The sequence below is a fragment of the Leopardus geoffroyi genome, chromosome D1, assembly GCF_018350155.1.
Source record: "Leopardus geoffroyi isolate Oge1 chromosome D1, O.geoffroyi_Oge1_pat1.0, whole genome shotgun sequence".
NCBI classification, from domain to species: domain Eukaryota; kingdom Metazoa; phylum Chordata; class Mammalia; order Carnivora; family Felidae; genus Leopardus; species Leopardus geoffroyi.
Window position 1 is genome coordinate 100,401,184 of NC_059329.1, and position 24,621 is coordinate 100,425,804.

At 41.1% G+C, this 24,621-nt stretch overlaps 2 protein-coding genes across 3 annotated transcripts; both read left to right on the top strand.

Moving 5' to 3' along the window:
* Positions 1-306: 306 nt before the first annotated feature.
* On the top strand, positions 307-3,339 carry LOC123602611 (olfactory receptor 4B1-like). 2 transcript variants are annotated; one of them, XM_045487067.1, is made up of 2 exons: positions 307-1,215; positions 3,322-3,339. In XM_045487067.1, the coding sequence occupies exons 1-2, from the start codon at positions 307-309 to the stop codon at positions 3,337-3,339; spliced, it is 927 nt and encodes a 308-aa protein (XP_045343023.1). The 2 variants fall into 2 exon arrangements, with proteins under 2 accessions (XP_045343023.1, XP_045343022.1); XM_045487066.1 differs by lacking the exon at positions 3,322-3,339 and having other exon boundaries at positions 307-1,250.
* A 14,752-nt stretch (positions 3,340-18,091) lies between these two features.
* Positions 18,092-19,000, top strand: LOC123602612 (olfactory receptor 140). Its single transcript, XM_045487068.1, has one exon. It carries the CDS (start codon positions 18,092-18,094, stop codon positions 18,998-19,000), a length of 909 nt encoding a protein of 302 aa, XP_045343024.1.
* Positions 19,001-24,621: the final 5,621 nt, after the last annotated feature.

Consider the following 24,621-nt stretch of genomic DNA (forward strand, 5'->3'; position numbering starts at 1 on the left):
AATCTCTTGTAGTGAACTAGAAAGAATACTGGCTGAAGTCTGAAAGCCTGGCTCTGAGGCCCAGAATTCACCGCTTTCTGTGTGATCCTGGGTAAATAACCATCTCCCTGAGCCATAATTTTCTAATATACGAGCTGTCATTAGATTGCCTATATTTAATGCTGAATGAGTACATATGGGCTAAATGAATGGGCAAAGTGGTTTATATTGTCTAACGTGCTATAAATGAGGTGAACTGATTGCAATCAGTGTCTGTGTTATTGCAGGTCTCTCATTACCTGTGCCCAGAACACCTGATTAGATTCCATGGCGAGTACAAATAATGTGACCGAGTTAATTATCGTCGGTCTTTTCCAGGATCCAGAAGTGCAGAGGGCATGCTTTGTGATGTTTCTTCCTGTGTACCTGGCCACAGTGGTGGGCAATGGTCTCATTGTTCTGACAGTCAATGTCAGTAAGAGTCTGCGTTCCCCCATGTACTTCTTCCTTAGCTACTTGTCCCTGGTGGAGATCACTTACTCCTCCACTGTTGTCCCTAAATTCATGACAGACTTACTTGCCAAGATTAAAACCATCTCCCTGGAGGGCTGTGTGGCTCAGATATTCTTCTTCCACTTCTTTGGAGTTACTGAGATCTTCCTGCTGACAGTAATGGCTTATGACCGCTTTGTGGCCATTTGCAAACCTCTTCGCTACACCACCATCATGAGCCAGTTTGTGTGTCGCCTTCTGGTGGCTGTTTCCTGGCTCGGGGGCATAATTCACTCCATGGTCCAGATCCTTGTTACTGTTCAACTGCCGTTCTGTGGTCCCAATGTGATTGACCACTACTTCTGTGACCTCCATCCGTTATTCAAGCTTTCCTGCACTGACACTTCTGTGGAGGGGGTTATTGTGTTGGCCAACAGTGGATTAATCTCCGTCTTCTCCTTCCTCATCTTGGTGTCCTCCTATATCGTCATCCTGTACAACCTGAGGAACCATTCTGCAGAGGGGAGGCGCAAAGCCCTCTCCACCTGTGCCTCTCACATCACAGTGGTCCTCTTGTTCTTTGGACCTGCCATCTTCCTCTACATGCGACCCTCCTCCACCTTCACTGAGGACAAACTGGTGGCCGTGTTCTACACAGTTGTCACCCCTATGCTGAACCCCATCATCTACACACTCAGAAATGCAGAGGTGAAAAATGCCATGAGGAAGCTGTGGGAGAAGAAAGTGAACTCAGAAGTGGGATAAAAATGAAAAAATGAAAAAAAATTCTTCAGAACAGGACTATGTATGCATTCTGTTTTTGGTCAAATGTAAAGAACAGAACAAAAGTTAACTTATTCATATATATATTTTTTGTGGTAGATAAATGAGCCCCTTATACTCCATGTTATCAGTTGTAGCTCTTTCATTGCTGTCTGTATTTCGGAGAATTTTCAAATTGAGTTGCATCTCTTCTCCTGTTGTCCATAGTGCAAAGTGCACAGATTTCAGGAGGCATCATCTAGACTGGAATTTCCATTTGGAATTCCCACCCCATCATCTTCTGCCTGTACAACCTTGGGTTCATGCATTTTGCCTTTTGGTGTTAGCATATGGTGTGTGGAAAGTCTGTGGACTTGGAGAATGAAGTTTATGTTTTGCTTTCCTACTGATGTGGTCTTGTGGGAGTCACAGGAAAGCATTTTTACTTCATTTGGTGTCCCTACCCCATTAATTTAATTCCAATGCCTAGAATTCCATAATAGGAGCTTTATTTCATGACAGTAGGGCATTGCTAGAATGGCAGTATCTCTTGGAGGTGAACTACAGATGCTTATATTTGTCATATCTTCTTGATGGATTGATTCCTTTATCCCTATACAATCTTTTGTCCTTTGTTACCATTTTTGGATTAAAATCTATTCTGTCTGATATAAGTATAGCTACCCCTGCTTTCTTTTGTTTTGGAATTTCTTTTCTGTTGATTTACTTTGAGCCCATATTTGCCCCTAAATCTGAAATGTGTCTCCTGTAGGCATAGTTGGGTCTCCTTTTTTCTTATTCCAATCAGTCATTATGTCCTTTTTGATTGAATTTAATCCATTAACATTTAGAATGAATTATTGATATAATTTATAGTTTATCTTGTTAATTGCTTTCGGTCTGTTTTGAATTTCCATTGTTTCTTCTGTTTCTGCCTATCTTTTTTTTTTTTTACTAAGTTTATTTACTTATTTTGAGAGAGAGAGAGAATGAGAGGGGGAAAGGGCAGAGAGAGGGGAGAGAGAGAAGGGGCTTGATGTCACAAACTGAGATCAGGACTGGAGCCAAAATCAAGAGTCAGATTCTTAAATGACTGAACCAACTAGGTGCCCCCGCTTCTGCCTACCTTTGTAAAAGGTAATTTTCTGTGGTGGTATGCCTTTGAGAATCGACTCTGCGTTTCTGCTTTGTTGTTACTATGAGGCTTACATAAAATATCTTAGAGATAAAACAATCTATTTCAAGTTGATAGCAACTTCAATTGCATATAAGATATCCACCCTTTACTCCTCTATTTTGTGTTTTTGATATCACAATTTACTTCTTTTTATATTGTGTATTCATTAACAAATTACTGTATATATTGTTATTTTAATACTTTCTTTCAACTGTTATAGTTAAGTGATTTTCACACCATTGTATTACAGAATTAGCTTTTGAAATCTGACCTTATATTTCACCTTACTATTGTGTTGTATAATTTGGTATGTTTTTGTGTCACTAATTTATATCTGTTCATTTCAGCTTGATAGTTCCTTTGAACATTTCTTGCAAGGCAAGTATTTGGGAAATATTTTGGAAAAGTCTGCCTTTATTTGTGAAGGACAACTTTGCCAGATGGAATATCCTTTGCTTTTTTTTAAAAAATTTGAATATTTGAATGTGTCCTGTTGCATTCTCCTGGTCTGTAGGGTTTCTTTGGAGAAATCTGCTGGTAGCTTGATGGACATTCCTTTGTAGGTTATAATGTTTTTCTTCCTCTGGCTGTTTTTTCTCCTCTGGCTGCTTTTAGGATTCTCTTTATCTTTGGTTTGATGTTTTCATATAATGTGTCTTAGAGAAAATCTTTTTACATTGAATTAATAGGGTGATCTGTTAGCTTCTTGTACTTGGATATTCAGGTGTCCCCAGGTTGGAGAAGTCACTTTTCTGTCTACAAAATATTCAGAAAATAAAGTTAAGAATCAAGGCAACAAGCTAGGTTCATTCACTTAATCTTTATGAGGCATGCTGTGGAATTATTTTCAAAAAGAAGAGCTTACTTATTTTGATCCCTTGGTTTTGAAATAGATGTAGTAGCAGATCGAGGATTCAGGGATCAAATAAAAACTCATATTAACATCTGAGTTCCAAGCCCTGGACAAGGTGCAATATAGGTCATAAACCTATGGGTAATCTAATCCTTGGTGACAAAGTGCCGGAGCCAAGATCTCAAGTCACCAAGGCATGTCTGGCATGAGCTTCTTTCCCCGGCAGCCCAGTTTGGCCGACTCTGGAAACATCCTCTCCCCGCCTGGGCTTCTGAGCTCTGCTCAGGCTGTCTGCACAGAAATTACATCCCAGGAAGATGGAGAACTGAGTCGGACCACGTTATTGTTCATTTTCTCGCCGGTGTATCGTTTTAGATCTTGCTCCTCAGGTTTGCTCTGCTTGTGTTATGAACAGGAATCTCCTCTCTCTGCGTGACCCCCACTCCCATTCTGGAAGCCGGCCATGGGTGGGCAGCAGGGGAGGAGCTGGTGGGTGAGAGGAGAGTGATGCAGGTGTTGGGAGGAAGCCCTGGAGCCTGGTCTAGTCCAAGCTCCGCCCAAAGGGCCGTGTGATTCTGGGTCCAGATTCCTCTTCTGTGGAAGGAGGCTTCCATGAGCTTCCTTCCAAATCAAACAGCTGATGGTGGCTCAGTGAGGGAGCTAGCAGGAGAGGCCCGACTTGACGCCTCTGGTGAGGGCTATTGTTGGAGGAAAAGTGGGAGAAAAGGATGCTGGAAAAGGCTGGTCAGAGCAATATTATTTGTCAGAATCCACAGAAGGAGGAGTTCCATGGCAGAAAGGTATAATGAGAACTCATGAGGTGGGGCAGTTTTATTGTGGGGATTTGAAAAATGTTCACTGAATTGTTTATCGGGGCCACTGTGTTTAGTATTTCTTTTTCTTGTTTTAAAGTCTTTATTTATTTTTGAAAGAGAAAAAGTGGGGGAGGAGCAGAGAGAGGGGGAGAGAATCCCAGGCAGGCTTCATGTTGTCAGCACAGAGCCCAATGTGGGGCTCAAATTCACAAACTGTGAGATTGTGACCTGAGCCAAAGCCAAGAGTTGGACACTTAACTGATTGAGCCACCCAGGCACCCCTCCCGCCCTCCCCGTTTAGAATTTCTTAACCATAAAGCCTGGAAAGGTGTGGTTATTTGATGTTTGAGAACACATACTTATCTTTCAGAGTCCCTTCCTTGGCCCTGCCAGTTAAAGAGTCAGAATTAAAGTCACCCTGCAGGTGACATGTTACTGCACTGTGAATGGTTTACTAGTCTGATGACCTCTTTATGCAATTACCTCTCGAATGTTTTCCATTTTGATTTAGAGTTCCATTTTTTTAAGTTTTTTTTTTTATTTAAATCCCAGGCAGTTAACATACAGTGTTAAATTGGTTTCAGGTGTACAATGTCGTGATGCAACACTTTGATACATCAACCAGTGCTCTTCACAAATGCCCTCCTTAATCCCCTTCGCCTATTTTGCCCATCCCTCCACCCACCTCCCCTCTGGTAAACATCAGTGTATTCTCTACAGTTAAGAGTCTGTTCCTTGGTTTGTCTCTCTCTCTTTTTTCCCTTTGCTCGTTTGTTTTATTTCTTAAACTACACATATGAGTGAAATAATATGGCATTTGTCTCTGAGTGACTTATTTTGCTTAGCATTATACTCTCCAGCTCCACTTACATCATTGCAAATAGCAAGACTTTGTTCTTTTTTATGGTTGAGTAATATTCCATTGTATAATATCCCACATCTTCTTATCCATTCATCAATCGATGGATAACTGGGACCGTTTATATAATTTGGCTGTGGTAGATAATGCTGCTATAAATATTGAGGTGCATGTATCCCTTTGAATTAGTATTCGTATGTCCTTTGGGTAAATACTTAGTAGTGTAGTTGCTGGATCGTTGGGTAGTTCTATTTTTTTTTTTTTTTGGTCTCAGACTTCTCACCTTTTATTTTTAATTTTTTAATTTAATTTTTTATTTTTTAAAATTTACATCCAAATTAGTTAGCATGTAGTGCAACAATGATTTCAGGAGTAGATTCCTTAATGCCCCTTACCCATTTAGCCCATCTCCCCTCCCACAACCCCTCCAGTAATCCTCTGTTTGTTCTCCATATTTATGAGTCTCTTATGTTTTGTCCCCCTCCCTGTTTTTATATTATTTTTGTTTCCTTTCCCTTATGTTCATCTGTTTTGTCTCTTAAGGTCCTTATATGAGTGAAGTCATTTATTATGACTTTTGTCTTTCTCTGACTGACTAATTTCACTTAGCATAATACCTTCCAGTTCCACCCACGTAATTGCAAATAGCAAGATTTCATTTTTGATTGCCGAGTAATACTCCATTGTATATATATACCACACTTTCTTTATCCATTCATTCATCGATGGACATTTGGGCTCTTTCCATACTTTGGCTATTGTTGATAGTGCTGCTATAAACATGGGGGTGGGTAGTTCTATTTTTAACCTTTTTGAGGAACCTCTGTACTATTTTCCAGAGTGGCTATGCCATGAAGTTAATAATTATAAATGGCCCATTATTGTTAGTATTTTTTGCACCTGTTTATGAAATACTGTCTTAGGTCAAGGTCATGAAGATATTAATGGATATTTTATTTCAAATGTGTAATGTGCCTTTTTCATTTAAATCCTTATTCCACTTAAAATTGATAGGGATTATGTGACGAAAGGCTTCAATTTTATTTATTTTTTCTTATATGGAACACCGAGTGTTCTATCATCATATCTATATCAAATTTCTATATTCGTATGAATCTGTTTGTGGCCAATCCTATACTCTCTTAATTACTGTAGTATGTGCCTATATATGATAGGGCACGTTTCTCTATTTTTTTTTTTTAAAGAATATCTTGTCTGTTTTGAGTCCTTTTATCTTCTAGACAGTTTTAAATCTAAATTGTTAAATTCCACAAAATAACTTACTGGGATTTTGTTTGTATTGTTCTATAGATCATGTTGGGAAGAACTTACGCTATATGAGATCATGTCATTATTTTCACTGGTATGAGATAAGCCTGATTTGGTTATGTGTTACTGTAAACCAAGTCCTCTGAAAAAATATAAAGATACAGAGTTCTGTGACAAGCGACTTATGAAACTTTTATTCCCAGGGAAACTGTTAAGGGAGTAGAGGAAGCAGAACAGGGGAGTAAAATATAAATAGAATTCAGGTGAATTCTAGCAGAGGGTCACTTCAGACTGATTTTGCAGAACTCTGGAGTGTAAATTATGCCTAGAGTTTGATTAGAAGCAAGTGAGTAGAGTTTTGATATCCAGACTATTAATATATATTTTTAAGTTTATTTATTTATTTTGAGAAGGGGAGAGAGAGAGAGAAAGAGAGAGGAAGAGAGAGAGAGAGCACACATGCAGGCAGGGAAGGGGTGGAGAGAGAGAGAGAGAGAGAGAATCCCAAGCAGGCTTTCCATTGTTGGCACAGAGCCTGACACAGGGCTCAAACTGTGAGACTATGACCTGAGCCAAAATCAAGAATCATATGCTCAACCAACTGAGCCACCCAGGCACCCCGATACTCCCAGATTCTTTAGACATTAGCTAAGGGCTTCTCTGGGTTTGGGTTGGGTATAAATTCCCAGACATTTTAATACAGGGAAAATGGACTCTAGTAGCCCAAGGGCAGCATGTGCTAGCTGTTGACAGTAAAGACACATGAAGTTCATGGGTTAAAAAAAAAAAAGAGAAAGCGATATGGACAGGGATATGGACAGACCTTGACATTCTTTGTCATGCTCTCCTTTATTTTGGTGCTCTTTATTTTTATTGTTGTTTTTAACTTGGGTGGTTTTTAAAGTGTTAGAGACCACCAGCTCCTTTGATTAAATTTATTCTAGGAAACTTATGGTTTTGTTGCTATTGTAAATAGGGTCCTTAAGAATTGCACCTTCTAGGCACCTGGGGGGGTTAGTCGCTAAGCGTCTGACTCTTGATTTCAGCTCAGGTTATGATCTCATGGTTTGTGAGATAGAGGACCGAGTTGGGTTCTGAGCTGACAGCATGAAGCCTGCTTGGCATTCTCTCACTCCTTCTCTCTGCCCCTTTCCCACTCACTATGTCTCTCTCAAAATAAATAAAAAACATTAAAAAATCTTTAAAAAAAGAATTGCATCTTCCAAATTATGTCATATAGAAATGTAATGATTTTTTGTTTTTAATTTATATTACCAAAACTTTATTATTGCTAATAATTTTTCTGTAAACACTTTAGGGTTTTCTAGTAGACAATAATATCATATGGGAACGCTACTGGTGTTCTATGTTCCTCTCTATTTTTTTGAAAACATCTCTGGGTAAGAATTATAGTGCAATGTCAGATATAAACAGTGATGATAAGATTCTTGTTTTTAATTTTAAGGGGACTATTTCCAAATTTCCCCATTACGAATGATGCTTGATATAGATATGGACCATATGTGGCTTCCACGTAGTGTAATGTTTTCAAGATTCATTTACATTGTAGCTTGTATCATTACTTCATTTCTTTCTATGGACCAATAATACAGGGTTACTGGAGGAGTTGTGGGTGGAGTTGGTGTTCCCTTGGCTACCCCAGTTCTAGGGTATGAGGTATATGGTAGGTAGGCAGTTAAAACTTCACAGCCCTATCTTACAGCAAAACAGCTGCCTCGTTCCTCACCAAGCTTTTCCCTGGTGATCATTGGGTTTTTACTAAATTCCAGGGTTCTACAAAACCAGTTTTTACCATCTCATTAGTTCTTCCTGGTGGTAGGGGGATTGAGCCCTAGAGTTCCCTGCTCTGCTATTTTCAGTGATACTACTCTTGTAATCATCATAATTCTCTAATTCAATATTATCTCCATTTTACCAGTGTGTACGCTGAGGCACAGAGAGGTTAAGTTACTGGCTCAAGATCATAGAACTATAGGGGCACTTGGGTTGCTCAGCTGGGTAAGTGTCTGACTCTTGTTTTCAGCTCAGGTCATGATATCACAGTCATGAGATCAAACCCCATGTCAGCTCCCACATTGTGCATGGAGCCTACTTAAGAGTCTCTCTATCCCTCTCCCTTTGCCCCTCTCCTGCTTTTGTGTGTTGGTTCTCTCTCTCTCTCAAAAAAAAAAAAAAAAAAAAAAAAGATCATAAAGCCATAAATAGTGGAGTCTGGGTCTAGAGGATGAAATTTCTACTATACTAATGCTAGTAGTTTCTTGATAAATATTTATGACTACAATATAGCAGGATATGGACATTAAACTTTCTTTTTGTGTGATAATGATTTTGACTCTGGTTTTTATTTGATCATGAAGGTCTACTGAGATTCAGAGGCTTCTTGAGTAGAGTAATATATAAATTTTGAAGGGAAAAAGGGAAGGAAAAAGGCCAAAAAATGAGGAGGTATGATTCAGACAATGTAATGTGTTTATCAGATCATGTAATTTTTTTTCTTTTGGGCACACAGACTATGTTTCCTAGCCCCCTTACATCCATGTGGGGTCTTATAAATAATGGGTAGAAGATGTATCCCAGTTTAGGCTTGATTCATAAAATGTCCTCAGTGATCCTTAATCTCTGTGTGGTCATTGGCTAGGTGGGTGTAGATGACCTAGAAGATGGTCCTGAAATTTCAGGAGACTGGAGGCATCACAAAATGGGAATGGGCCTGTATGCGGGGTTCATGACTTGGTGGAGAGTTGCATGTGAGACCTTCCTGATTAGGCCAATCTGTATTGGATACAGTGTGAATGACTTTTACTGGGATTATGCCACTGAGATTTGGGGCTGTTCTGTATTATTAAAGCATTACTAACCTGTGCTAATTAATACAGAGAACTAATAGATAGGGTTCCTAATGAATTTATTCAAGAAGATGAGGGATGGAAGAGGTAGGGATGGGGCCCCTATAGGGGGGCTGGATGAATGGACCATTCTCAGGAGCACTATGCAGGGGGCCAGCTGGCCAGCTGTCCTGGGTAGAGCCCCTGCCATACTGTACCTCAACCTCAGGATTGCACTGATCGCCATCCTTCTAACATTGTGGATACCTCCCCACAATGCCCCCAGCCACCTGGAGCCCAGAGGATGTACTCTGCACACAAATACTGCATTAGGGGTGGAAGAACATCACGACTTGACTTGGGGGGGTTTCTGAACTTAGGAAACTTGAGATCCCTAAGCCGGGTGAGTGGTTAGAGGAGCAGCTGCACATTATAGCATAAATGAATGTAAAATGCTGCTAATCACATCTGCTCTGTCTTCTACACGGCATTCTGATGAACGGAGATGGTAATGGATGAGAAAATCCTCTGTAAAATGGAATGCATGAATAAGAGCAAACACAATTCTTCCTATTAACGGTCTTCAACTCTAGGCTGCCCCTGAGTTATGTTGTTGGATTACTGAGAAAGCTTCCTGATCCCACATCATATTCTCAAAATGAATTGTTATATCTCCTAGCTTGACTATGCCATGAGGTAAGGAGATATGTTGTGTGTGTGTGTGTTTTCTATTTTATTTTCCTGAATCCTAAATCTCGCCATGCATAGTGTTCAGCTCAGTGGTGTTGGTTCTCTTGGATGGAAGAACGGACAGATGGACTGAAGGCCAGAGAGGTGAAGTGGTTTGACAAGCCTGTAGATTTTTTGAGCTGGATCCCACCTCTTGATTTCCATCATTCCCCACCACCCGTCCCTTTCATCGACTTCTCTGAGCTGCTATTTTCTTTCTGTGAAAATGATGCACTAGATCTATATAAACTTTTCATCCTCCTTACCAGATTTTATATTTCATGATTTCAAGAAAAATTTAATAGGTTTCCTAGAGTTTCCTTCTCACAGTTCTCTTATGCACCCTCTGGGTGATGAATGACCAGTGGGAGGAGGAAATAGACAAACGCATGAAGCAGGTGACACCATGCGCTAGCACACTAAAGTTTAGATCCAAACCTCACAGAGCTTCATTTAAGAGTTGGGATGCCGAAAACACTGTGGAGGGATGGGGGCCACTGGGTGCTGTGGGGGAAGGTTAGGGTAGGTGAAGGGAAAACTTTAGATTTTTGGAATCGCACTAAAAAAAAATGACACCTGAGTCTTTCAGCGTACTAAGAACAATGGCAGAATTCATCTTAGGCTTTTTAAGAAAAACATTTTCCTAATCATTTGATTTTTATAAGGCAAGGTTCCGAGTCTCTGGAGAGGAGGAGATTTAGGCAGAGGAGAGAACGAAGTGGCTTTACTTAGTAATGTAAATGAATATAAAACAATAAAAGGGTGACTCTCATGAGTGAAGAGTTGTAGCGATGCTGAGTTTTGCTCTCTCCAGTGGGCTTGGGACAGACATCTGGGGCTCTGAGTAGGGGGGAGGAGAAGACCTGGCAAATGGATGGACCTGAGTGGAAGCAGGACCCCAGGAGATGGAGGCAAGATGGTCCAGAGACTCCCTGGCAGGCATTTGTAAGTTGGTGGCCGCTGGGAGCATGGGTACCTGCTATTACAATTTAGGATTTTCCTTATAGCTGTACTTCCTTTATGACATCCTCAGTTTCTGTAATTCAGCCAAGCGTCCAGATGCAGAAGAGAAGGAAGGGAGACACTGCAGTGGCACAGGAGTGGTGATGAGGTGGCTGGATGCACGTGGTTAGGGAATAGTGACCTTGGCAATGATAATGATGGTGGCAATAACAGGAGTAGTGATACCAATACCTACACAGCACATGCTTGCATACTACGTGCCAGGCATTGTTCTAAGCATTTATAAGTGAACTCATTTTATCCTCGTATTGGCCTTATGAGGTAGGCACTCTTTTTTTCCAGCTCTCCTGAGAGATTATTGACATATGACATATGTAAGTTTAAGGTGTACCACGTACAGTATGTGATGATTTGATATATGTATATGTTGAGAAGTGATTACCACAATAAGATTAGTTAACACCTCCATGCCCTCACATAATGACCATTTGTGTGTGTGTGTGTGTGTGTGTGTGTGTGTGTGTGTGTGTGTATGGTGATAACACTTAAGATTTACTCTCTTGGCAACTTTGAAGTATATAATACAGTACTGTTAATCATAGTCACCATGCTGTACATTGCATGCCCAGCTGGACACTATTATTAGCTCCATTTTACAGAAGAGAAAACTGAGGTAGAGAAGACTTAGGGTTAAGTAATTTTCCCAAAGGGGAAAACCTGAGGCGGAGAACTTGAGAGGACTGACTTCCTGCTGGCACCCAAGATAGTGTGGTAACCTATTTGTCCTTGGTTACCTGTGGTAGCCAGGTATGTCCTTGGAAGGATCTGGATCCAGAGTTTCAACATTTGTGACAAACTTTGTCCACTTCTCTGTATTTCCCCACCTTGGCTCTGGGCCATGTCAGTAGACCTGGTTAGCCTCTGAGACAGGGTCTCACAGGACTACGGTGTTTAAACTCCTGGTCCAGTGCCAGCTGCTTCCAGCTGGCTGGGAGGAGAGAGTTAGTCTCTTTCAGGAGCCAACTCTCCAGCTCAGACTCTCAGGGAAGTCACTTTCAACTTGTTCCAGTTTTCAGGGCAAGAAGGACGATAGGATTTAAGTGTTCCCAATATGGTTGGGACATAGAGTTTTTGATTTCATCCAAAAGACCTGACATCAGGGCATTAGAGGATCATCTAGGGGACGGAGCAGCCATTTCACCCTGTCACCCTCCTCCCCACTCTGACCCCAGAGAGCCATCAGGGACTTAGGACCCACTTTAGGTGAGTTCAGTGCTATGGTGGTTGCAAAATGTGGCATGTCGGGATCTGCTCTTACAGGTGGAATCCAAAATTTCAACAGGCATTTCAGAAATTTTAAATCCTCCTGATTTTTTCTAGAGGAAAGGTCCAAGCAAAATAATAAATTGCACATTATTCAAGTACTTCACCTTGGCTGTACAAGTAAGTTTTCTCAGTGTTGATTTATTGTCTGATAAATTCAAATTTTCTATTGTTTTCTATGTAAAGAGACAATGAAATAACCCACTTGATTTTTGGTAATGCTCCTAATTTCATCTTTCTCTTTTCTGAATTTTGATGAAACTTTCCAAAATCCTACTTATTCTTGGTATTTGGGTCTGAATTGAGAACAAAAGCCTTACAAATAATAACAACGTACATTTTTTTCCCTGGAGCTTTATAGTGTCCACAGTCTGTTCATTTACTTTCTTATCTGACTTCTCAACACCCTTCAGATGAAGTATTGACATCACTGTTTTAGAAATGAAGAAACTGAGGCTCAATGTGGCTGAGTGGAGGAGCTGAGACCTCCACGGTTTGTTTGATGGCAATTTCAGACTCTCAGGATCCAGTAGCGTTAAGAACATGCCATCAGACCCAGAATGTCTCAATCTTGTGTCATGAGTCCCCCACCCATTTAGAATTGCAATACATTTCTTTTTTTAAATATAATTGATTGTCAAATTGGCTTCCATAGAACACCCAGTGCTCATCCCAACAAGTGCCCTCCTCAATGCCCATCACTCATTTTCCCCTCTCACGATAAATTTATTTTACGTGATTTCTTCACCTGTCTTCTGCCAACCCTTTTTATTCGTAAGACTATAAGACTGATAACATGGAGTGTTCTCAAGCTCTTTCCTAGAAAGACTCAGCTTCTTTTTAATAAAAAATATATATTCAGTCACCTTTATCCGTGAGGATCAATGGGTTTGCCTGGCAATTGTACGGCACTTTCTTCTGAGATTCTGCAGCCTTCTGCAAAAGTAACTCTTGATTTCATTTGACTTTCTCTGCTCACAAATCTCACAATAATGGTTGGGGAATGGAAGCATCAGCACTGGCCAGTGTGTTGAAATTTACAAGCCCTAATCAATAATTTAGATGTCAGGACTGGAGCTTAAATATCTAGAAGGACATTGCTGAACTTGAAATACAGGGATCCAAGGTCAGGAAGGCTGGGCTGGGGTGGGGAAAGTCATGGAGCAGAGGCATATCAGTGGCGGGGCAGGATGGGGCGGATGGTGGGGAGGCCTGAGTGCTACCAGTAAGGGGCCATGAGGTCGTGGGTGGCAAGGGGCCCAGGTGAACGTTAAGCTTATCTGTGCAGTGTGAGACTGACAGCGTGTGGTGTGAGGGAACTGTAGGTAGCATTGTGACAACTGAGGGTGGTTTCCACCCTAAATTACATTCAAGTTAGGGTGGGGCTCTTCTTCATGTTCATAGGATTCCTTGGGCAAATTTATCTGGATACCATACACTCTGTGAGAATGGGGACCACGCTTGCTTCATTTGCTTCCTCAGCCACCAGCCTAATATACCTGACGTAACACTTGTTGATTGAATGAATGAGTGCGTGGACCCTTAAGCCTGCTGTGAATCCAGGGACCTGAGGATGTACTCCAAATTTATATGGCTCACAAATAATTTGAATGTAAGAGTTCCTTCATGGGATAGTAGCTCGTCTTTGAAGGTGCATGCAGAATGTTTAGACTCCTTTCAGACTTGTCACTGCTGAGATAACTCATCTTGGAGATGCACAGGCCAGAATCAGTGGGTTGGTGGGCAGGACCTTAAAGGAGTGATCTGGACCACAGAGGTCCCTGAGGAGCATTTCTGTGGGGATAGCTGGGGAAAAAGTGAACATGGATTTTATTCTTCTAGATAACACACAGAAGAGGAAATGAAGTGTAAAGAGGTTAAAAACCAGCTCGAGTTCACATCATTAGGAAGTGTCAGATTATGGGGAGGTTGTAAAGGGAGAGCAGCGGCTCACAGATGGCAAGGGAAAAGTTACGTTTGCTAACAGGCTCAGCCAGTTACAGCTGACAGCACTGTTCCCCACCTCCAGCTCTCCTCACTTGACAGGGGAGAATACTACGGCTCAGGAAGATGATGTGAATTTCCAAAAGTCTCACAGTTACCTTATGGAAGAGTCAGCACTAGAACCCAGACTTCCCGACTCCTGTTGTGCTACTTAGGAAAGAAAGCAGCTAGAAACTCTCAGGAGGTTTGACTACTGTTCATAGAATGGCGCAATGAACAGTGTGTAGGTTTGAGGTCAGGCCTGGCTGTGGTCAAATTCTATTTTCTACCACCCACAGCCCTAGGATAGTATGTAGGAAAAGAAAGTTCACTGACATTTAATTTTATGTGCTCACATTCTGTTCTACCACTTATAGCCCTGGGATAGTATGTAGAAGAAAGTTCATTGATACTTAATTTTATCATCTATGAAGTTATTTTTCTGCCTCATGTAATGATGAAACAGTATGGTACATAGTAAAGCACTGAGTTTTACATTCAAAGGGACCAATTATAGGAACATAAAAGGTTCTCTACCAGTTCCAACAACTTCTTTGACAAGAACCCTCAAGAGCTGGCATCTAAGAGACTGAGATTGAGAAACATTGATCATCCACAAGTGACTTCTCAGTTCCCTACAAATTACTCCTCATAGCTTTAACAATTTCTGAAAGGGACAAGTATATTGGATAGTAAAACATGGGAAGTTGTTCAACATTAGCCGTGGTCAAACAAATATAAATTTTAAAAAGTCAGATGAAATTTAGCCAAAAAGAAATCCCGATATCCATTACTAGCTAGGGTGAAAGAGATAACCTCCATTTTGGTGTTAGTTATGTAAATTGGGGACTGTCTTTTTGGTGAGAGATATCAAAAGTCTTTATAATATCTATACCTCACTGTTTAGTATATACATCTGAGAAATTATCCTACGGACCTAGAGATGACTTAGTGCATGATTAAGTTTTCTGTGGTATTAGAAAAAAAAATGGACTTGTTATTAGATACATCTACTTGACAGAATAATAGGCAATCATTAAAAACAGTGCATTATAATGATATGGGAAACATTTAAGTTATATTGATCAGGATAATATATAAACATATGGTGTGATATGTGTTATGGTGTGATAATATATAAACATCTATAGATGGAAGAAAGGATAAAAGAAAAATACATTAGAGAGTTAGTAAGTTTTTCTTTTTGGATGGTACTACTCAATAATTTTTTCTCCTCCTTTAAATATTTTCTAAACTCTGTCTCATCACCATAGGTTATATTTGTAATTACTTTCCCCTCCTTTTCCTAAGAAGATCTGCTGATACCCAGCTTAGGCAAAACCCTGGAGCTAGCAACTTTGTCTTTCCTTCTGTTCCTTTTGTCTGCTCTGTGTCTGAGTAATCTGGGTTTTGAAGGACACAATGGTATAGGAGAGAAGGACAGACTGGGGAGTTAGAAGACTCCCACAGACTGGGATCTGTGTTCAGTCTCCCACAACCTAACTTCTGTGAGTTGGGTTTACTCTTTAATACCTCTAGGTCAAAATGTTAGCATCTGAAAGTCAAAGATCTTTGCACCAGCTTATATAAAAAACCCCATCCTTAATAGCTTTTTAGCAAGAAAAAAGGTACTCTATAGTTCATAAATGGATAAAATTCCTTATTTGGCTTTTGAACTCAGGTCACTTAGGATTGTGGGAATTTTCCAAATCAGAGAAGAGATTATGAAACATTTTTTTTCCCCTGCAGGAACTTTCTTTAATCCTATCTAGGCATTCAACATACGCATCATTCAGAGCAGCGGAAGGAGGACCAGATGATGCAGAAAGATGGACCAGATGACATGTTATAAGAATACTATTGGTTCTGTTAATTTACCATGTTAGAATGTAAGTAATTCTGATAAGAAGCTATTGACCTCCTTAGATCCAGGTATTGTAAGTTTCCTATATTATTTGGTTTTATTTTTTTATTCATTCAACACATAGTCATTGACTACTGTTCTAGGTCTGGCAATAATGACAATAGACACAAAGAATCTTCTTTCAAGATACTCTAAGTGTAGGGTGGGAAGGTGGAGGGAGACCAATACAACAGAGTGTGTGCAAAGAGCTGGGGTAGAGATGCAATCTGGGTGCTGTAGGAATACAGTGAAAGTCCTTATAATCTAGCCTGGGTTGGGGGAAGAGGCCATCTTCCTTGTGGAGATAATAGCTGAGCCTATTTTCGGAGGATGTATGGGAGTAAGCCAGGAAAATTGGGAAAGATTGGAGAATAGCATGTGGATGACAATGAGGTGTTAGTGAGCATGACTTGATCGGGGGATTTAGAGTAGTTTCGTATGGTTAAAGCACATGGTAGTGGACAGGGATGGATAACATGGTAGGGCAGTAAATTCCAGGGACTTGTAATGAGACTAAAATGCTTAGATTTTTATCTTGAAGGTAAAAAGGAGCCATTGGAGGATATGATCGAATGATTGAATTTTATGTGCAATACTAGATGCAGTGTGGATGATTGAGCAGGTGTCTGCATAAGATATGAGGCAGGAGAGAGGGATGACCTTGTTGGAGCAACCATCAGATTATTTTGCTAATTGATCTCAGTCTAGTGCTGAGAACTATGGTTGGGGCATGATAGGTGCTCAAAATGTTTCTGGAATAAATGAATGAATGAATGAATGAATGAATGAATGAATGAATGAATGAATAGATGAATGTTAAGGTGTTGCAGACTCTGAGTCTGGAGTTTTCTCTTGTCCAGCAAGAGAGCAGATGTAGAATTGAGAGAGAGGCTAATGTCGCGGAGTGGACAAGAACCCCGAGTAAGGGTCCTTGCTCTGTTTTTATTAGTGTCAGAAGGCTTACACACGTGATGGATGTGCAGAAAAAGACAATGAATCCATGAACATTAACTCGTGTGTTAGAGAAAGGAGGTTTCGAAGATACCTGGTGTTAGGGATGTGGGTCAATGCAAAACAAAATCCTGGCTCTGGGCAGATGGCTGTTTAAAGCAGGCACTAGGCACTGCTTACGGTTATCTTATCTTGCCTCAGGGATAAGACAGATAGAGCATGCTACCTCAGGGTCAACAAGGCACCTTTCTTTTGCTAATTAGCTCCCCTCTGGGCAGCTTCCCTCTGCTGTGGTCTATAGCCCTGTTTACCTGTTTACCTATACTGGTCCTTCCCTCCTGTGACAGCAGCTTTCTGCTTCTGTATTATGTTGGCGGTGCTTCTGCCCAGTTTTCCTAATCTTGGATGCTTTCATCTCGTGGCTTCCTAATCCTATGCCTTTGTTCTAAACTGGGGTGCATTCACCCTGTTTACCTAATCTTGGATGCTTTCATCCTAAACCTTGTTAACCCATGGGTGCAAGCTCAGGAAATTCCTAAACTTATTCCCCCCAGTAAAGAACAAGACTTGATAAGGTGTGGTGACTAATTTTGCAATTATGAGGTGGACTAGTGAAGGGAGAAGTCAAGGATGACTCACTCCCGTGTTTGTAGCGGGTGGCAGAGGAAATGCGGAAGGGGGAGCAAGAGCTGAGTTGGGCTTGAGATGAGGAAGTCGGTGCCCATGTGCATTGAGGAGTACAAATGCGAGTTGGAAGTGTAGCTCCAAAAAAGCAACTGTAAAAAAAAAAAAAAAAAAAAAAAAAATTAGAGGGATTATTTTCCCAGAAGTGGTTATTTTCAGTGAACTAAAATTTATAGTATCCTTTTATCACAAAAAAACTTCCATGAAGATATTTTCAGTCAGAAAACAGAATTCATACTTATCGGTTAAAATGCAAGAGAGGTAATATTTCGGGAGTTGTTTATTTTATCTGCTATTTAACTTTGTACTCTGTCAAAATTATTAATTAGAAATGCAGAAAATGATTTTCATTATTAACAGGTTCTTTCTGTGGGATTCAGGATTTGGGATAATGCTATTCCACAAACACTGATTTCCCCCAACTTGAAAAAATTTCTTGAAAGAGGTAGTAATACATTTTTCTTGGGAAATCTCTTTTCACCCAAGTCCTTGCTCATGGATTCATGGATAGTCCACGAAACATCACGGAATTTTTCATGCTGGGACTCTCGCAAAACCCTGAAGTGCAGAGAGTTTTGTTTGTGTTCTTTTTGATTGTCTACCTTGTCTCTGTTGGGGGCAACCTACTTATCATGATCACCATTATCTTCAGTCCCACCTTGGGCTCCCCTATGTACTTTTTCCTCTCATGTTTGTCCTTTATTGATACTTGCTATTCCTCATGTATGACCCCCAAACTCATTGCAGACTCCTTGTATGAGGGGAGAACCATCTCTTTTGAGGGCTGTCTGATTCAATTCTTTGTTGCCCATTTACTGGGAGGAACTGAAATCATTCTGCTCACGGTCATGGCCTATGACCGCTACGTGGCCATCTGCAAGCCTCTGCACTACACGACCACCATGACCAAGCATCTCTGTGCCCTGCTGGTGGGGGTGGCTTGGCTGGGGGGCTTCCTGCATTCACTGGTTCAGCTCCTCCTGGTCCTTCAGCTGCCCTTCTGTGGGCCTAACGTGATCAATCACTTTGTCTGCGACCTGTACCCCTTGCTGGAGCTCGCCTGCACCGACACATATGTCATTGGCGTCCTGGTGGTGGCCAACAGTGGTGTGATCTGCCTGTTGAACTTCCTCATGCTGGCTGCCTCCTACATTGTCATCCTGCGTTCCTTGAGGTGCCACGGTGCCGAGGGGAGGCGCAAAGCCCTCTCCACCTGTGGGGCCCACTTCACTGTTGTTGCCCTGTTCTTTGTGCCTTGTATATTTATTTACATGCGGCCATCATCTACTTTGTCCATGGACAAAATAGTGGCTGTGTTTTATTGTATTTTGACACCCATGTTCAACCCCCTGATTTATACACTGAGAAACGCAGAGGTGAAAAATGCCATGAAAAACCTATGGAAAAAATGAGCAATTGTGGATAGAAGATACAGGTACCGTAAGGAAAGAAATAACGAGTCATTCTCAGTAAAAGTTCATATTTTCATGATGAGAGCTGAGAGACTATTAAAAATTTCCAGAATAAAACTGATTTGAATGTTTGAAATTATATCTAGTCTATCCATGTCCTGTGATACTGGCCAGACAAATCATTATACACAACTTCAATTTCTTTTAAACAGTTTACACTGCATTGCTGAATGGAAACATGGAAACACCAACTGTCCCTCACCTTTGTCTGAGATGGAGCCTTCATCAGCCTGGGCTAGTAAGAGTCTGCGATGAGTAGGACCCCTTGTTGGAGTGAAAAGTATGACCCCTGGTCCTCCAACTCTGCACATCAGAACATTGATCAGAGTAGTTACTGATGGTTCACCTATGCCTGATTCTATCTACAATTTTTTTTTGAAATTTTACTGAAATGGAGTTTAATGTGATTTTTATTCCATTTAAAAACATTCTGCCGTTTTTAAAAATGTTTATTTATTTTGAGAGAGAGAGAGAGAGTTAGAACTTGAGTGGGGGAAGGGCAGAGAGAGAGGGAGACAGAAAATCCCAAGCAGGCTCTGTGCTCAAACCCATGAACCATGAGATCATGACCTGACCTGAAATCAAGAGTTGGACACTTAACCAACTGAGCCACCCATGTTCCCCCTCCCATTTTGATACACTTACAAAATTGCCAGGAGTCCACAGCAGAAAAAAGGTCAAGACCAGCTTTATCTGGCATGTTCCAGACAGAGGCTGCTCCACTGGGTGGGTCCTGGACAGAAGACCACAAGGCACAGACTGACTCTGGGGGACACTGGGAGGGGCTGAGCAGTCTTCAGTTGCCCCTGAGATGGACATTGTCCTCACAGTCTAATCTATATTCTCTATCTGCCGTGTGGATTCTTAGACAGTGGTCCAAATCTTTTATGCCATAAGTAGTTTTGAAGCGGCATCTTGGATAGTAGCAGTTGAATGTCCTTTCTCTGAGAGTCCCTGTTTGCTTCTTTGGCTCTGAGGGAAGAGCCAAAGCAGGGGCCTTCTGGGCATCATTGGGGTCCATGAAGGGATGAGTTGGTTTTGGAACGATACTGGAAATAATCTATAGCTTGGGACTATGAGAATGCAGCAAATACAATTAGGAATTAGTGAATTCAAATCCTGGAAGTGCACAGAATAGGTTTATACTAAAATGAACGTAACTATAGTATGTTGTGAAATTATGCAATAAATATCTAAACGTTGTGTACATGTGACCACACACACACACACACACACACATGTGCACGCACAAATAATTGAGCATTGGTTTGGCGCATCAGCTTAGAAGTAGGATCTCATATTCTCATAAGAAGTTGACATGGTTTTATTTTTAAAAATGAAGAAAATGTATTCACAGGGGCTGATTTACTTAGCCAAGAGTGAGCTGGAATTTAAATCCGTATCATTCTGCTTTCAAGTATGATCTTGCCAAAATGCACAGTGCTTTACTATCTACTGATCTTCCTCTGCATGTGTTATTTTGTGTTTCCTGCTTGTGAGCTTCTTGTTATCAATGTCCTTGTTGTCAATCTCTGATATGAACTTACCCGGATTTATTTAAAATCTGAAGTCACTATCCAGTATATTATCTGGGAGGCTTTGATTCTCTCTAATCCACATGGTAAAGTGCTTTCTCCTGGTCACTCGTTACTGTGGGATGTCTTTGCTTTCCATTTGTATGTCTTAGAACTTGAACCTTTTGGGTCCTCTGGTCAGGTGACCCCCATATTCTGTTTGAGGGCTGCATTTTATTGATAACTCATTGCCACTTACATTGGGTACATGTGGGAAGAGCTCCAAGAGAACCTCTTCTCTTGTTGGTCAGACAAGTGGGCTAGAGAGTGAAGGGGTGAATACTTTCCTTTTCTTCTTCTTTTTTGTTTTTTGTTTTTTGTCTTCTGTTTTTTAATCTTCTAGACCCCAGACAATCCGATGGCAGAGAAGCAGTAACAAGGGTCATAATGGTGGTGTGACAGGTGCCTTAAACTCTCAGGGAGTGAAACTTTTTATTTGGCCATTGGAGCTGTGATCTCAAGTGCCTGGAACAAATCCTTTTTATTCTCTCTGTCCTCCTGAATCTTGGCCATTGACACAGACTCCATTGTGGGAAGTGTGTAGCACGGAGAAAAAAAAAAAAACTAAAGCCAAATTTCCAGGGCCAAAGGCACCAGGGAGATGAAGGAGAGGAAGGGCCCAAGACAGTCCTCTCATTAAGTTGTGTATGAATTCCAGGGCTCTCCGCCTTGAAGCTGCAAACGCGTGGATCTGAACTCAAGCAGCATACCAAGGTCTTTGAGACCAGCATTACAGGACAGACCACTACTCGAGTCCCAGACTGGCCACTGGGTGGCGTATATGTGGGACAGAGCTGAAGAACACTGCAACAGATTTGGTAACTGAACTGACATTGGAACCACAGCCCACAGAAGATGGGTTAGAAATTGGGACCTGAAACTAGCAAGGTTAACTGCCTGCTAAAATTAAAAAATCCAACATTCTCAATTTAAAAAAGATAGAGTATCATTACATGAGATTCAAAATATCCAGGATACAAGCTGAATTTGCCCAGTATATGGAGAACAGAAATCTCAACCTGCCAAGGGAAAAATACGACCAGCAGAGGCAATGATACAGATGTTGGAATTTTCAATGACTTTAACCATTATAATCATGACCTATAAGTAAGGGCAGGCATACTGGAAACAGATGGAAAGATAGAAAGTGTCAGCAAAGAAATGGATATTATAAAAAAGAATGAAATTGAAAATGGAGAACCAAAAGATTCAGTGGCTAGAATAAAAAAAATCTCTGGCTGGGCTCAGTGGCACAGTAGAAATATAAAAGAAAGGTGAACTTGAAGGTAGATTGACAGAAATTATCTAGTCTGAACCACAGAGAGAAAAAAAAAAAGATAAAAAATATTGGATAGAGTCTCAGGGCTTGTGAGACAATACCAAAATGTCTAACATCCATATTATTAGAGTCTCAGAAAAAGAGGAGAGACAATATGGTTTAGAAATACATTTAAAAAAAATTTGGTGACATATATAAACTGATAGGTTCAGGAAGCTCAGCAAGTCTGAAACTGGACGACCTTAAAGAAAACCACCTGAGGGATGCCTGGGTGGCTTAGTCGGCTAAGCCGACTAACACAGCTTAGAAGTAGGATCTCATATTCTCTCATATTCTCATAAGAAGTTGAGCTTGTGTTCATGAGTTTGAGTCCCGAGTCGGGCTCTATGCTGACAGCTCAGAGCCTGGAGCCTACTTCGGATTCTGTGTCTCCCTCTCTCTCTCTGCCCCTCCCCTGCGTATTCTCTCTCTCTCTCTCTCTCTCTGAAAAATAAATATTAAAAAAAAAATGAAATCCACCTGAGACACATCATAATCAAACAAAAAACCAAGACAAAGAAAATCTTTACATTATAAAGTGGAATACCTATGTAACCGTGAAGCAGTTCAGAAGTAGATTTTTAACTCTCCAGGATCCCTTATGTCTCTTTCCAATCCTACCTCTTTCTCTTCCCTTGAAGGTCAACACTAATGTGACTTTTATGATAAAACTTCTTTTCCTTTTTTAAAAAATTTTTTTAAATGTTTATTTATTTTTGAGACAGAGAGAGACAGAGCATGAATGGGGGAGGGGCAGCGAGAGAGGGAGACACAGAATCGGAAACAGGCTCCAGGCTCTGAGCCATCAGCCCAGAGCCTGATGCGGGGCTCGAACTCCCGGACCGCGAGATCGTGACCTGGCTGAAGTCGGACGCTTAACCGACTGCGCCACCCAGGCGCCTCTTCTTTGCTTTTCTTTATACTTTTTACATTTACCACCTATGTACCTGTCTCTAGATTGGCCTATTTGACATTTTAAATAAATGCAATCATACCGAATATAATCTTTTGTGTCTAAATTCTTTGGCTCACCATTGTGTTTGTGAGATTCCTGTTCTTATATCTGCCGTTCACCTACTTTCATTCTGTTAGTCCATTGTATAAATATACCAACCTTTTTTTATGCATTCTGTTAATTATGGACATTTGAGTTGTTAACACTTTTATGCTGTTACCAATAGGTCTCTTGACATTCTCGGTGATGTATCTTCCGGCGTACGGCTACATAACTTTCTCTTGGGTTTATACCTAGGAATAGGGCTTCTGGGTCATAGGTTATGTGTATATTTATGTTTATTCAACGTATACTTTGGAAAACTATTATACATGTTCACCAGCAGCATACGAGAGATACTGTTCCTCCATATTGACAACAAACACTCAGTATTGACTGTCCTTTTAATTTTAGGCACGTAGGGGAAGCATTGCAGTGGTATTTTATTGTGCTTCTGTGTCTTATTTGTCAGGTGATAAAAGAGGGGAACCCTACTCCCTAAGATGTTTACTGACCACTGGATAGCTTCTTTGCAAAAGTGCTGTTCCAGTCTCATGTGGTTTCTTTTATCTTATTGATTTGTAAGAGGTCTTTATATGTTCCACATCAGTCCTAGTTCTCTGAGAAGCAGAAGCTAAGACAGTAGTCGATGTGCAAGAGATTTACTGGGTGAAACACTGGTGAGGGAAAGTGGGAGGGGCCGTCCAGAATGATGCAGCTCCTGCTGCTGTGAAGGAGAGCAGAGGAAAGGAAGGAAAGAAGTTCATGGACTGCAATGTAGCTCTAAGAGACAAGACCCAGGGAGTTCTTGACTTAAAACAAGAGTAGAGATTGGAAGCTGGGGAAGGGAGTTTTGAAGAAAGTGAAGGTTTTATTAAAAATTTTTTTAATGTTTATTTTTGAGAGAGAGAGACAGAGGTTGAGCAGGGGAGGGGAAGAGAGAGAGGGAGACACAGAATCTGAAGCAGGCCCCAGGCTCTGAGCTGTCAGCACAGAGCCCAACGCGGGGCTTGAACCCACGAACCCTGAGATCATGACCTGAGCTGAAGTTGGATACTTAACCGACTGAGCCACCCAGGTGCCCCTTGTTTTATCTATTTAAAGTTTATTTATTTATTTTGAGAGAGGGAGAGAGTGTGTGTGCATGTGTGGCCCCCCCCCCCCCCCCACCATGAACAGGGGGAGAGAGGGAGAGATAATCCCAAGCAGCCTCCACACTGTCAGCAATGAGGTTGTTGCAGGGCTCAAACTCATGAATCACGAGATCATGACCTGAGCTGAGATCAAGGGTCAGATACTTAACCCACTGGGCCACCCGGGTGCCCCAAAGGTGAAGGTTTTAAATGGTCCTTGAGGAGAATTGGAAAAATGTGTCGATTACAGAAATAGAGTAGGATCCCTGGGTGATGTTGATGAGGCTTTCGAAGGTGGTGACATGGATTTATAGTGAACTAAATTCTCCCTGCGTTGTGACTCTTGATAGAAACTTTCAGGAAACTGGTTGGGGGAAGGCTTAGAATAGGATTCATTCAGCCCTGGGCAATTGCTGAGCACATGCCAAGCAGGCAAGGGTGCTGGGAAGGTAAACGTTTACAAAATGTTATGGAGGAAAACTTGCCCCACACGTCAGTAAGTATTCTACACATGCATCTCTGTCAGTATTTATCAGCATTAA

Excerpts from the sequence above, each read along its gene's own strand:
- LOC123602611 (XM_045487066.1), top strand. The coding sequence starts at position 307 with ATGGCGAGTACAAATAATGTGACCGAGTTAATTATCGTCGGTCTTTTC.
- LOC123602612 (XM_045487068.1), top strand. The coding sequence starts at position 18,092 with ATGGATAGTCCACGAAACATCACGGAATTTTTCATGCTGGGACTCTCG.